General features: G+C 41.6%; 1 protein-coding gene across 2 annotated transcripts; it reads right to left on the bottom strand.

Annotated features, from left to right (window-relative positions):
* Positions 1–4424: 4424 nt before the first annotated feature.
* LOC133554674 (zinc finger protein OZF-like) lies at positions 4425–9891 on the bottom strand. Of its 2 annotated transcripts, none has more exons than XM_061903691.1 (2): positions 9644–9891; positions 4425–7170 (listed from the first exon to the last, which is right to left on the bottom strand). In XM_061903691.1, exons 1-2 carry the CDS (start codon positions 9807–9809, stop codon positions 6122–6124), a joined length of 1215 nt encoding a protein of 404 aa, XP_061759675.1. In that variant the 5' UTR covers positions 9810–9891; the 3' UTR covers positions 4425–6121. The 2 variants fall into 2 exon arrangements, with proteins under 2 accessions (XP_061759675.1, XP_061759680.1); XM_061903696.1 differs by having other exon boundaries at positions 9671–9891.
* Between the last annotated feature and the right edge of the window lie 3430 nt (positions 9892–13321).

The raw sequence follows: 13321 nt of genomic DNA, 5'->3' as shown, positions 1-13321 counted from the left end.
TGTCTCGGCAAGAAATCTGCGTTCAAAAGACTCCGGCTTATTAGTGATTCCTAGAGCCCAAAAAAAGTCTGCGGGCTATAGAGCGTTTTCCGTTCGGGCTCCAGTACTCTGGAATGCCCTTCCGGTAACAGTTCGAGATGCTACCTCAGTAGAAGCATTTAAGTCTCACCTTAAAACTCATCTGTATACTCTAGCCTTTAAATAGACCTCCTTTTTAGACCAGTTGATCTGCCGCTTCTTTTCTTTCTCCTATGTCCCCCCCTCCCTTGTGGAGGGGGTCTGGTCCGATGACCATGGATGAAGTACTGGCTGTCCAGAGTCGAGACCCAGGATGGACCGCTCGTCGGGACCCAGGATGGACCGCTCGCCTGTATCGGTTGGGGACATCTCCACGCTGCTGATCCGCCTCCGCTTGAGATGGTTTCCTGTGGACGGGACTCTCACTGCTGTCTTGGATTCGCTTGAACTGAACTCTCGCGGCTGTGTTGGAGCCACTATGGATTGAACTTTCACAGTATCATGTTAGACCCGCTCGACATCCATTGCTTTCGGTCCCCTAGAGGGGGGGTTGCCCACATCTGAGGTCCTCTCCAAGGTTTCTCATAGTCAGCATTGTCACTGGCATCCCACTGGATGTGAATTCTCCCTGCCCACTGGGTGTGAGTTTTCCTTGCCCTTTTGTGGGTTCTTCTGAGGATGTTGTAGTCGTAATGATTTGTGCAGTCCTTTGAGACATTTGTGATTTGGGGCTATATAAATAAACATTGATTGATTGATTGATTGAAATTTATAAGCGCAGGCCTAAATTTACCGCATGCCTTTGGTAAGCGCCGGAGTGAGCAGAGGTTTTAAAATAATTAGCACATGCTTGCCTTTACCGCATGCCTTTGGTAAACGCCGGAGTGAGAAGAGGTTTTAAATTAATTAGCGCCCCGGCGGCAATTCAAGGAAATACGGTATGCCTGATTATCACTTCACACTAGTCAATACATCAACAAAGCTCACATTTGTGCCTTCACGCACAACAATAACATTTTGGTGCACAAAATGAGACAAAAAAGGAGTGGCATACAACACTTCTTATAAAGTCGTAGAAATCTGTACATCTAAACCACGGGTCACCAACGCGGTGACCGCGGGCACCAGTTCACCCGTAAGGACCAGATGAGTCACCCGCTGGCCTGTTCTAAAAATAGCTCAAACAGCAGCACTTAGCAGTGAGCTGCCTCCATTTTTAAAATGGTATTTATTTGCTAGCAAGCTGGTCTCGCTTTGCTCGACATTTTTTATTCTAGAGAGACAAAACTTAAATAGAATTTGACAATCCAAGAAAATATTTCAAAGATTTGGTCTTCACTTGTTTAAATAAATTAATTTATTTTTTACTTTGCTTCTTATAACTTTCAGAAAGACAATTTTAGAGAAAAAATTAGACCTTAAAAATTATTTTAGGATTTTTAAACACATCTACCTTTTTACCTTTTAAATTCCTTCCTCTTCTTTCCTGACAATTTAAATCAATGTTCAAGTATTTTTTATTTTTTTTTGTAAAAAATAATAAATACATTTTAATTTAATTCTTCATTTTAGCTTCTGTTTTTTCGCCGAAGAATATTTGTGAATTATTTCTTCAAGTTTATTATGATTAAAATAAAAATAAAAATATTCTGGCAAATTTAGAAAATCTGTAGAATGAAATTTAAATCTATTTCAAAGTCTTCAATTTCTTTTAAAATGTTTGTTCTGGAAAATCTAGAAGAAATAAGGATTTGTCTTTGTTAGAAATATAGCTTGGTCCAATTTGTTATATATTCTAACAAAGTGCAGATTGGATTTTAACCTATTTAAAACATGTCATCAAAAATATATACTTATTGTGAGGAATCATTAAGATGATCAGTGTTTCAACAAAGATAGATATCATTAATGATTAATAATAACATAGAGTTAAAGGCAAATTGAGCAAATTGGCTATTTCTGGCAATTTATTTAAGTGTGTATCAAACTGGTAGCCCTTCGCATTATCAGTACCCAAGAAGTAGCTTTTGGTTTCAAAAAGGTTCTTGACCCCTGGACTAGACCATACTTGCCAACCTTAAGACCTCCAATTTCGGGAGGTGGGGGCCTGGTTGGGAGCAGGGCGTGGTTAAGAGGGGAGGAGTATATTTACAGCTAGAAAAGTGCAGATTGGATTTTAACCCATTTAAAACATGACATCAAAATATATATTTATTGTGAGAAATCATTAAGATGATCAGTGTTTCCATAAAGATAAATATCATTTATTATTGATAATAACATAGTTAAAGGTAAATTGAGCAGATTGGCTATTTATGGCAATTTATTTAAGTGTGTATCAAACTGGTAGCCCTTCGCATTAATCAGTACCCAAGAAAGTTTGGTGACCCCTGATCTAAACAAACTACGGTGAGTTCAAGGACCGCCAAATTAGTGGTACAAAACGGCGCTCGCCAAAGAGTCTCTAATCAGTGAAGCATGTTTAACATCGATAGTGTGATTTTTAACAATTAGGAAGGTTTGTGTCATGTTTGTTCTCCTACAGAAACCATTGTAAAACAAGAAATATATTTTTTCCCCTCATCTTTTTCCATTTTTCATACATTTTTGAAAAAGGTCCGGAGAGCCACGAGAGCGGCGCTAAAGAGCCGCATGTGGCTCTGGAGCCGCGGGTTGCCGACCCCCGACTTAGACATACGTACTGTATTTACAAGTTTCATATTTATGTCCGAAACAGCTTGGGTTGAAAATATCATTTTGGAAGCATGTCTTCACCACAAAATGCAACACAACTGTGAATCTTCAGCTGTGATGTGTCACACTTAGACATAGACTGGTTTTGCTTCTTCCATGCAAAGGATGATTGGCACGAGCCAGACGAGAGTGTAAGTACATATTTATTTATTCAAACACTATAATAAAAAAATAAACAAACTAAGGGCCCTCACAAGGAGGTATATTACTAGACTACAAAATACAAACAGGAAAACAAAAACACTTGCGCAATTGCATGAATGAACTATGGACATAAACAAAGACTTAGCACAAAAGCATTTAACTATGACTATATACAACAACTTACTTCACATGGAACTATGGACGAGGGCATGAAGAGGTGCAGCAAGGGTAGCGTGTGTTCGTGAAGGCATGACGGTAAGCAGGCAAGCACAGTTCCCAGAACGATGAACAGAAAACAAGGTGTGAGAGCTGAGGGACGGGGCGTGACTAGGATGACAAGGTGAAAATCAATGGGTTGGCATGGAAAAAAACAAAACCAGGAAATGCAAAACGTGAAACAAGAGTACAAAAACAAAACAAAACATGACAAAACATAAACCTTGCTTAACAGGCATGACAGTGCACCCCCATTAAGGACATATTCCAGATGTCCCAAAAAAATAAACTATGATCAAAAGTCATGGGAGGGCGGGAGGGGGACATGGCGGTGGAACGCCAAACCACGTGTCTCCGTATCCATCGGGGCTGAGTCAGGTGGCGGCGACGCGTAGAAGACCGAGGTGGGCGACCCGGGAACGGCCATATCCGTGGCCAACCCCCTTGGCGTGGCGGATGACCACGCAGTAACCACATCCGTGGCTTACAAGGAGGCGGACGCGTCGTCATCGTGGTAGGCAATGAAGCTCGGCGTGGACTTGGGCTTGGCGCTCGGCGTGGACTCGGGCTTGGCGCTCGGCGTGGACTCGGACTTGGCGCTCGGCGTGGACTTGGACTTGGCGCTCGGCGTGGACTTGGACTTGGCGCTCGGCGTGGACTTGGACTTGGCGCTCGGCGTGGACTTGGACTTGGCGCTCGGCGTGGACTTGGACTTGGCGTGGACTTGGGCTTGGCGTCGTGGGGCTGCGACTGGCGGCGCTTGGCGTCGTTGAGCTGCGACTGGCGGCGCTTGGCATCGTGGAGCTGCGACTGGCGGCGCTTGGCGTCGTGGAGCTGCGACTGGCGGCGCTTGGCGTCGTGGAGCTGCGACTGGCGGCGCTTGGCGTCGTGGAGCTGCGACTGGCGGCGCTTGGCGACGTGGAGCTGCGACTGGCGGCGCTTGGCGACGTGGAGCTGCGACTGGCGGCGCTTGGAGACGTGGAGCTGCCACTGGGGGCGCTTGACTTGGACCTGGAGGTTGACGTGGACCTGGAGGTTGACGTGGACCTGTAGGTTGACGTGGACCTGGAGGTTGACGTGGACCTGGAGGTTGACGTGGACCTGGAGGTTGACGTGGACGTGGAGGTTGACGTGGACGTGGAGGTTGACGTGGACTTGGAGGTTGACGTGGACCTGGAGGTTGACGTGGACTTGGAGGTTGACGTGGACGTGGAGGTTGACGTGGACGTGGAGGTTGACGTGGACGTAGAGGTTGACGTGGACTTTGACTTGATCTTGGACTTGATGCTGGTGGAGGTGGCCTCGCTTGAAGCTGCAGCTTAGCAGGCCGAAAGGCTGGTGGGGGAGGTCGTGTAGGCCGCTGTGGCTTGACAGGCTGAAAAACTGGAGGTGGCGGACGGGCTGGAGGCTCCCAGACACTCTCACTATGACCTGGAAAAGTCATTTGGAGTGGGCGGAGGGAGGTGAGGAGAAGGGCAGAGTCTTCCCCTTTAAATTGTCCATATTGTCTTTTTTTTATTGTCTTTGTTTGATTATCTGAAAAAAATTATTGTGGCTTGGGGGGGGGGGGGCTTGAGTCCTGGGGGGCGTGGCATGAATTTTGGATGGTTGTGACGGATGTGATCTATTGTGCAATATCATTTTTTCGTAGTAATTAATCATGGTTATGGGGTTTGAGTCATCTGATGGAGGTGGGTGATCAATTGTGAAAGTCCTGAAAAAAAAATCTTCCTGGTCTGTGATGTAGTCTGTTGATGGTGGCGTGATGTTCTCATGGGGAGTCCGGGCAGCACACGGTCCATTTCCGCCCTGAGTGGGAGGAGCTTGAGGACGGACTCTTCCTGTTTGCAGAAGCTTTCCCAGGCGCGCTCCGTCTGGAACGGCGCTTCCGGGAAGACGGCATGGCGTCATCTTCAGATCAAAATTTAAATTCCTTCCTCTTCTTTCCTGACAATTTAAATCAATGTTCAAGTACCTTTTTTTTATTGTAAAGAATAATAAATACATTTTAATTGAATTCTTCATTTTTGCTTCTTTTTTTTCGACGACGAATATTTGTGAAATATTTCTTCAAAATTATGATTAAAATTAAAAAATATATATTCTGGCAAATCTAGAAAATCTGCAGAATCAAATTTAAATCTTATTTCAAAGTATTTTGAATTCCTTTCAAAATGTTTGTTTTGTAAAATCTAGAAGATATAATGATTTGTCTTTGTTAGAAATATAGCTTGGTCCAATTTTTTATATAAACTAGCAAAGTGCAGATTGGATTTTAACCCATTTAAAACATGTCATCAAAATTCCAAAAGTAATCTTAATCAGGAAAAATTACTAATGATGTTCCATAAATCATTTTTTTAATTTTTTGAAAAAGATTGGAATTAGCTAGTTTTTCTCTTCTTTTTTTTCGGTTGAATTTTGAATTTAAAAAAATTTAAATTGAAGAGAAACTATGTTTTAAAATTTAATTTTCATTTTTTACGTGTTTTCTCCTCTTTTAAACCGTTCAATTAAGTGTTTTTTCCATCATTTATTCTCTACAAAAAAACCTTCCTTAGAAGGATATAAAAATGTACGACGGAATGACAGACAGAAATACCGTTTTTTTTTTTTTTAATTTATCTGTTTCTATATATATTTATTTTGAGAAATCATTAAGATAATCAGTGTTTCCACAAAGATAAATATCATTAATTATTAATAACATAGAGTTAAAAGTAAATTGAGCAAATTGGCTATTTCTGGCAATTTTTTCAAGTGTGTATCAAACTGGTAGCCCTTCGCATTAATCAGTACCCAAGAAGTAGCTCTTGGTTTCAAAAAGGTTCGTGACCCTGCTTTACATTATACATCACCTTCACATTCATCAAGAACGGTATGGAATGAAAGTTGTGTGGTTACGTTAAGGTTAGTAAGTATTTTTATACATTACGTATTTATTGTAGGCCTGATTTGAAATGCATATTGAATTTTGATTAAACACAAATTACTCTGTAGTGTGTTTCCCCAGGTGTGCTATGTAAGCTTTCCTTTGAGAATAACTTTTACCACATATCAAGCATGCAAAGGGTTTTTCTCCTGTGTGCGTTTTCATGTGCGACGCCATTTGAGACTCCTGAGTAAATCTTTTATCGCAAACTGAGCAACTGAAAGGTTTTTCACGCGTGTGCAGTCTCACATGGTATGCCATAGATGACTGGTGTGAGAATCTTTTATCGCAAAATTGGCATTTAAAGGGTTTTTCACCTGTGTGTGTCCGTCCGTGTGACTCCATGTGTGCCTTTTGAGAAAATCGTTTTCCACAAAATGAACATCTAAAAGGTTTTTCAGGCAAGTGCAACTTTGTGTGTGTTGTGATACTTGACTTCCAGGAGAATCTTTTACCGCATATCGAGCAGCTAAAAGGTTTTTCTTCCGTATGCGCTCTCGCATGTTGAAGCATTGTTTTCCTTTTTGTGAATACTTTATCACAAATTGAGCATTTAAAGGGCTCATTGTGTGTCTGCATGTGTTGTGTAAAATGACACTCATGTGTATAACTTTTAGCACAAACTGAGCAGGTAAACGGATTTTTACTGAGCTTCTTTTTAGAGAGTTGAGAGTGTTTGTTGTCAGGCTCAGTCCGCACAACGTCGATGCTCAAAGGTTTTTGGGTGTCATCACAGTCTTCATCCTCAGGACGGTGTGACATTGTGTTGTCAATATCAGATAGTGGAGCTAAGAGTTTGTCGGCTTGTGATCCTACAAAGTGGTCTCCATCAGGTTGTGTTGTCAAGTGTTGTGAAGAGCTGCTGCTTGGAAGCTTTGAGAACTCTGGTGGTTGGTCTTCGATCTTCGCAGAGGCACCAATCAGTTGCAACTTGGTGGGATCAGCCTCCTCTGGCCCGCGAAGACACTTTCCCTCCTGAGTGATCCAGAATTCCTTCTCTTCCTTTTTAACGTCAGATGGACTTAGATCCTCCTGCTCCCGAGTGAAGCTTATCCCCTGTGACTGAGTGGGATGTTCTTCTTGACAAGTAATCAATTGTTGGACATCTGCAAGACACAAGCGACACAAACATACTTTGGGTCCGACAAAATGTTAGCGGTTTGGCTACACACAAAAAAAATGTGGGGTTATTTTGATAACCTAATTTACGAGTTGCGAGTGTTTGGTTACATTTTTTGAGTTAGTCTTACGGAGAGCAATTTGTTTTTTTGGGATAAAATGTTATTATTTTAACTCGATTTCTGGGTTTTGAAAATCATTTTTGGGTTGTTTTTCAATGAGTAACGCATTTCTGGGCAAAAGGCTTTTTTTATTTAAATTTTTTTTTTCGTCATGTTTGTTATATATACATATATATATATATATATATATAATACATATCTATATACACATATATACATTTATATATATATACATACACACAAATACATACATACACATATATATATATATATACATATATATATCCATCCATCCATCCATTTTCGACCGCTTATTCCCTTTCGGGGTCGCGGGGGGCGCTGGCGCCTATCTCAGCTACAATCCATATATATATATATATATATATATATATATATATATATATATATATATATATATATATATATATATATATGTATAACACAGGAGGGAAACACAAAAAAGGATGACGCAAGAGCACAGAGCTCCTGCCAACAGCAGTCACTACAGCGACGCCATCTTGAAATAAATAAATAAATAAAATTATATAGCGCTTTTCTCTAGTGACTCAAAGCGCTTTTACATAGTGAAACCCAATATCCAAGTTACATATAAACCAATATGGGTGGCACTGGGAGAAGATGGGTAAAGTATGGACTCTGATGGTGGAAGCGGGGATCGAACCGGGAACCTTCAAGTTGCTGGCACGGCCCCATGCAATCGTACGTGCACAGTATGTATCGTTCATTGCTCTTTTTTTGTTTTCACTGTTCTTTACCTTTCTAACTGTATGTACAAATAACACATTTGAAGTGGCAACTAAACTCTGTGCTCCTTTGACGTATTTTCCATCCATTCATCCATCCATCCATTTTATTAGTAGATTTCACAGTACAGTACATATTCCGTACATCCATCTATCCATCTATTTTCTACCGATTGTCCCTTTTGGGGTCGCGAGGGGTGCTGGAGCCTATCTCAGCTGCATTCGGGCGGAAGGCGTGTTACGCCCTGGACAAGTCACCACCTCATTGCAGGTCCAACACAGATAGACAACATTCACACTCACATTCACACACTAGGGACCATTTAGTGTTGCCAATCAACCTATCCCCAGGTGCATGTCTTTGGAGGTGGGAGGGGCCTATCCCCAGGTGCATGTCTTTGGAGGTAGGAGGAAGTCTGAGCACCTGGAGGAAACCCACGCAGTCACGGGGAGAACATGCAAACTCTACACCGAAAGATCCCGAGCCCGGGATTGAACCTGGGACTACTTAGAACTTCGTATTGTGAGGCACATGCACTAACCCCTCTTCCACTGTGCTGCCCCATCCATCCATCTTCTACCGTTTATTCCCTTTGTGGTCGCTGGTGCCTATCTCAGCTACAATCGGGCAGAAGGCGGGGTACAACCTGGACAAGTCGCCACATCCCATGGTGCCTCATATTCCGTAATAAACCAATATTCCCTACAATTGACCACTAAATGGTAAACCCCGAATCAGTTTTTCAACGTGTTTAAGTCAGGGTCCACGTTAATCAGCTCATGGTAATAAACAAGCGCCAGCGCCCGATTTGGGGCTCGAGATTAAGAGTCTCATGCTCTACCGACTGAGCTAGCCGGGCCCAACACGCACCCTGTCAACTGCTTTCTCGCAGTTGATAGATCCATCTTTGTTTCTTACCAAGAGAGCACAGCAAAAAGTATAATTAATTGCGTGTGAAATACACTTGGGGAATAAAACTAATTCTGTTTTATACGGGATTGAACCTCAGACCATTCCGGACTTCGTATTGTAAGGCAAATGCACTAAACCCTGTTTCACCGTGCTGTCCCATATTCCGTACAATCAGTACTAAATGATGACACCCAAATACGTTTGTCAACGTGTTTAATATAAATCAGGGTCCACATTAATGAATTCATGGTAAAACACAAGCGCTAACGTGGGGCTCGAACCCACGACCCTAAGATTAAGAGTCTCATGCTCTACCGACTAAGCTAGCCGTGGCTGACATGAGCGCTCCCAAATGCTTTCCTGAAGCTTTCTTGAAGTTGATAGATCCATCCATGTTTTTACCAGGAGAGCACAGCACAAAGTATAATTAATTATGTTAAAAACACTTGGCTAATAAAAAAAATTCTGATTTAAACGTGTTAGTCCGTCTAACTCATGTTTTATTGTCTTTTTTTTGGCATGTAGGAGGCATTTGCAGATTTTTCTTTTGCATTACTTTTTGATCTTGCAGCATGGATGTTATAGCAGATTTTTCATTTGGCTATGTTTCTGCGTGGCATTAATTGGAAGAAGAAGTCCAGTATTGCACATGTAAACATACCCTCAACGTGAAGCTTCTTCAACTCACTTTCAGCCCCCAGTTGTTGTCTCGCCTCCTCTCTTGTTCGAGAAAGTTCCTCCTCGTACGACGCTATTGTTCGTTCAAACAGTGCAAAAATCTCATCGGCGGCCACCATTAGTCGCTCTTTCACCAATTCTTTCAACATTTTGAATGTTTTTTTACTCGATTCCACGAAGTAGCTGTCGCCTTTTAGCTTTTACTTTTTGCAGCGTGGTTAACTTCCGCTTTCTTCCTCTTCTTCTAACAACGGGTTGCAACCATGCTCGAAAAGTACATAGCGCCACTTACCGTGTTGCACCAGCAACATACTTGCAGCTACAGTATTTTTGCCTTAACGTACACCGGTATTTTCAACCTTTTTTGAGCCAAGGCACTTTTTTTTTTCATTGAAACAACCAGCAGAAGTCATTAAAAAACGACACTCAGTTGATGGTAAAAAAAATGTCGCAATTGTTGGATGTGAATTCAAAGCATAACCAAGCATACATCACTATAGCTCTTGTCTCAAAGTAGGTGTACTGTCACCCCCTGTCACATCACGCCCTGACTTATTTTGAGTTTTTTTCTGTTTTCCTGTGTAGTGTCTTAGTTCTTGTCTTGCGCTCCTATTTTGGTGGCTTTTTCTCTTTTTTTGGTATTTTCCTGTAGCAGTTTCGTCTTCCTTTGAGAGATATTTTCTTTGTTTTAGGAATCAACAATATTTCAGTTGTTTTTATCCTTCAATGTTTGAACATTGTTGATTGTCATGTCATGTTCGGATGTAGATTGTGGACACGGTCTTTGCTCCACAGTAAGTCTTTCCTGTCGTCCAGTATTCTGTTTTTGTTTACTTTGTAGCCAGTTGAGTTTTAGTATCGTTCTGCATAGCCTTCCCTTAAAGGCTTACTGAAACCCACTACTACCGACCACGCAGTCTGATAGTTTATATATCAATGATGACATCTTAACATTGCAACACATGCCAAAACGGCCGGGTTAGTTTACTAAATTGCAATTTTGAATTTCGCGCCGAAATATCCTGCTGAAATATCTCGGTATGATGACACGTGCGTGTGACATCACGGATTGTAGAGGACATTTTGTCCCAGCATCGTTCCCAGCTATTAAGTCGTCTGTTTTCATCGCGAAATTCCACGGTATTCTGGACATCTCTGTTGCTGAATCTTTTGCAATTTGTTCAATGAACAATGGAGACATCAAAGAAGAAAGCTGTAGGTGGGAAGCGGTGTACTGCGGCCGGCTTTAGCAACACAAACACAGCCGGTGTTTCATTGTTTACATTCCCGAAAGATGAGTCAAGCTTTACTATGGAACAGATATGTCAAGCGAATACGGTTGGATTGGACCACACACAAAGTACAGTGTATTATGCAGCGATCCTTTCGAAAGATCGTGTTTCGAAGAGGGTCCCTTGTGAAGGGCAGAGATGGGCATCGCCACCACCCGTCGATTGGTGCTGAAGAAAGGTGTGGGGCCGACCTTTAGGTTGTACAGGTACGACCATATAATCTCACTAAAACACTAGTAACACAATAAGCAGATAAGGGATTTTCCAGAATTATCCTAGTAAATGTGTCGAATGACATCTGAATCACTCCCACTGCCCTCTAGTCTTTTTTTTTCTTTTTTCTAGTCCTTCACTCTCACTTTCCTCATCCACGAATCTTTCATCCTCGCTCAAATTAATGAGGAAATCGTCGCTTTCTCGGTCCGAATCGTTCTCACTGCTGGTGGCCATGATTGTAAACAATGTTCAGATGTGAGGAGCTCCACAACCCGTGACATCACGAGCATATGGTCTGCTACTTCCGGTACAGGCAAGGCTTTTTTATTGGCGACCAAAAGTTGCGAACTTTATCGTCGATGTTCTCTACTAAATCCTTTCAGCAAAAATATGGCAATATCGCAAAATTATCAAGTATGACACAAAGAATGGACCTGCTATCCCCGTTTGAATAAAAAAATCTAATTTCAGTAGGCCTTTAACTTCAATACCTTTTGTAAGGGGCACTCACCTTTTGTTTATTTTTGGTTTAAGCATTGGATACCTATTTAGCTGCACACTGTCTCCTGCTGTTTCCGACATCTACAAAGCAATTATGTACCGGCTGCCACCTAGTGATATGGAAGAGTATTACACAGTTACTCTGCCGAGCTCGAGACAGCACCGACACTCAACAATAACACATCATTTGGAGATGATAATTACTGGTTTGCAAAAAAATATTTTTAACCCAAATTAGATAATCTCCCACGGTACACCACAATATATCTCACTGTGGTTAAAAAACACTGACGTACACAAATTCCAAAAATTCTCCAAATATTCCCCATTATAATAATCTCTTCCAACCCATTATTTCACTCTACATAAAACACATTACACAATAAATGTATCATTCGTATTTAAATCACCCAAGAATAAAGGGATAAACAGAATACAGTTAACACTTTTTGCTAGAATTAGAAGATTGAAGTTCCGAAACACAAAATACCCCAGCTTCAAAGAGCCGTTCACCACAACAAATGAGACATGGGATTTATGCAGATTTATGGCTCTTACAGGGAGTTGGATTTTAAGGAGCTGTTCCTAACAAAAAGCTGTTCAAAAGGTTTTATACTTCGGTTTATAAACTGTTTGTGATCAAGGAAACAGTAACTGATAGCATTTATCGGGTCAAATGTGGATCAAAACAATATCAATGTGTAGCCAGGTGGGAAAAAAGGCATTTTACAATGTAATTTCGAGGAAACTCCAGTAGGGGCCAGTGTGGCATCAAACTCTAAATGGCTCCGTCCCTGTACATCATCTACACGAAAATAATATACATAATGAGGTACCGACTTGTCAAGGGTGTACCCTCCTTCCGCCCGAATGCAGCTGAGATAGGCTCCAGCACCCCCCGCGACCACGAAAGGGACAAGCGGCAGAATAATGGATGGATGGAAACATAAAAATAAAAAAAATGAAAAAAGATACCACCATCTCTCAAAATATAAAAATAGAGATAATGATATATATATAATATATATATATATATATATATATATATATATATTTTTTTTTTTTTTTTTTTTTTCACGTTGGGAAGACTATGTCTCCCGGTGGGCCTCGGGATCCCCCGGGAAGAGCTGGATGAAGTGGCTGGGGAGAGGGAAGTCTGGGCATTCCTGATTAGGCTGCTGCCCCCGCAACCCGACCTCGGGTAAGCGGAAGAAGATGGATGGATGGATGGATGGATGGAAGGATGGATGGATGGAAAGATGGATGGGTGGATGGATGGATGGATGGATGGATGGATGGATGGATGGATGGATGGGTGGATGGATGGATGGATGGATAGATGGATGGATGGATGGATGGATGGATGGATGGATGGATGGATGGATGGATGGATGGATGGATGGATAGCCTACAGCAGGGGTCGGCAACCCAAAATGTTGAAAGAGCCATATTAGATCAAAAATACAAAAACAAATCTGTTTGGAGCCGCAAAAAATTAAAAGCCATACATACAGTTAGTGTGTCATGAGATATAAATTGAATTATGAGGACTTAAAGGAAACTAAATGAGCTCAAATATAGCTATAAATGAGGCATAGTAATGCAATATATACATACAGCTAGCCTAAATAGCGTGTTAGCATCGATTATCT

This window comes from Nerophis ophidion, linkage group LG01 (assembly GCF_033978795.1).
Source record: "Nerophis ophidion isolate RoL-2023_Sa linkage group LG01, RoL_Noph_v1.0, whole genome shotgun sequence".
In the NCBI taxonomy this organism is placed as follows: Eukaryota; Metazoa; Chordata; class Actinopteri; order Syngnathiformes; family Syngnathidae; genus Nerophis; species Nerophis ophidion.
This window is presented reverse-complemented; position numbering and strand designations above follow the sequence as displayed.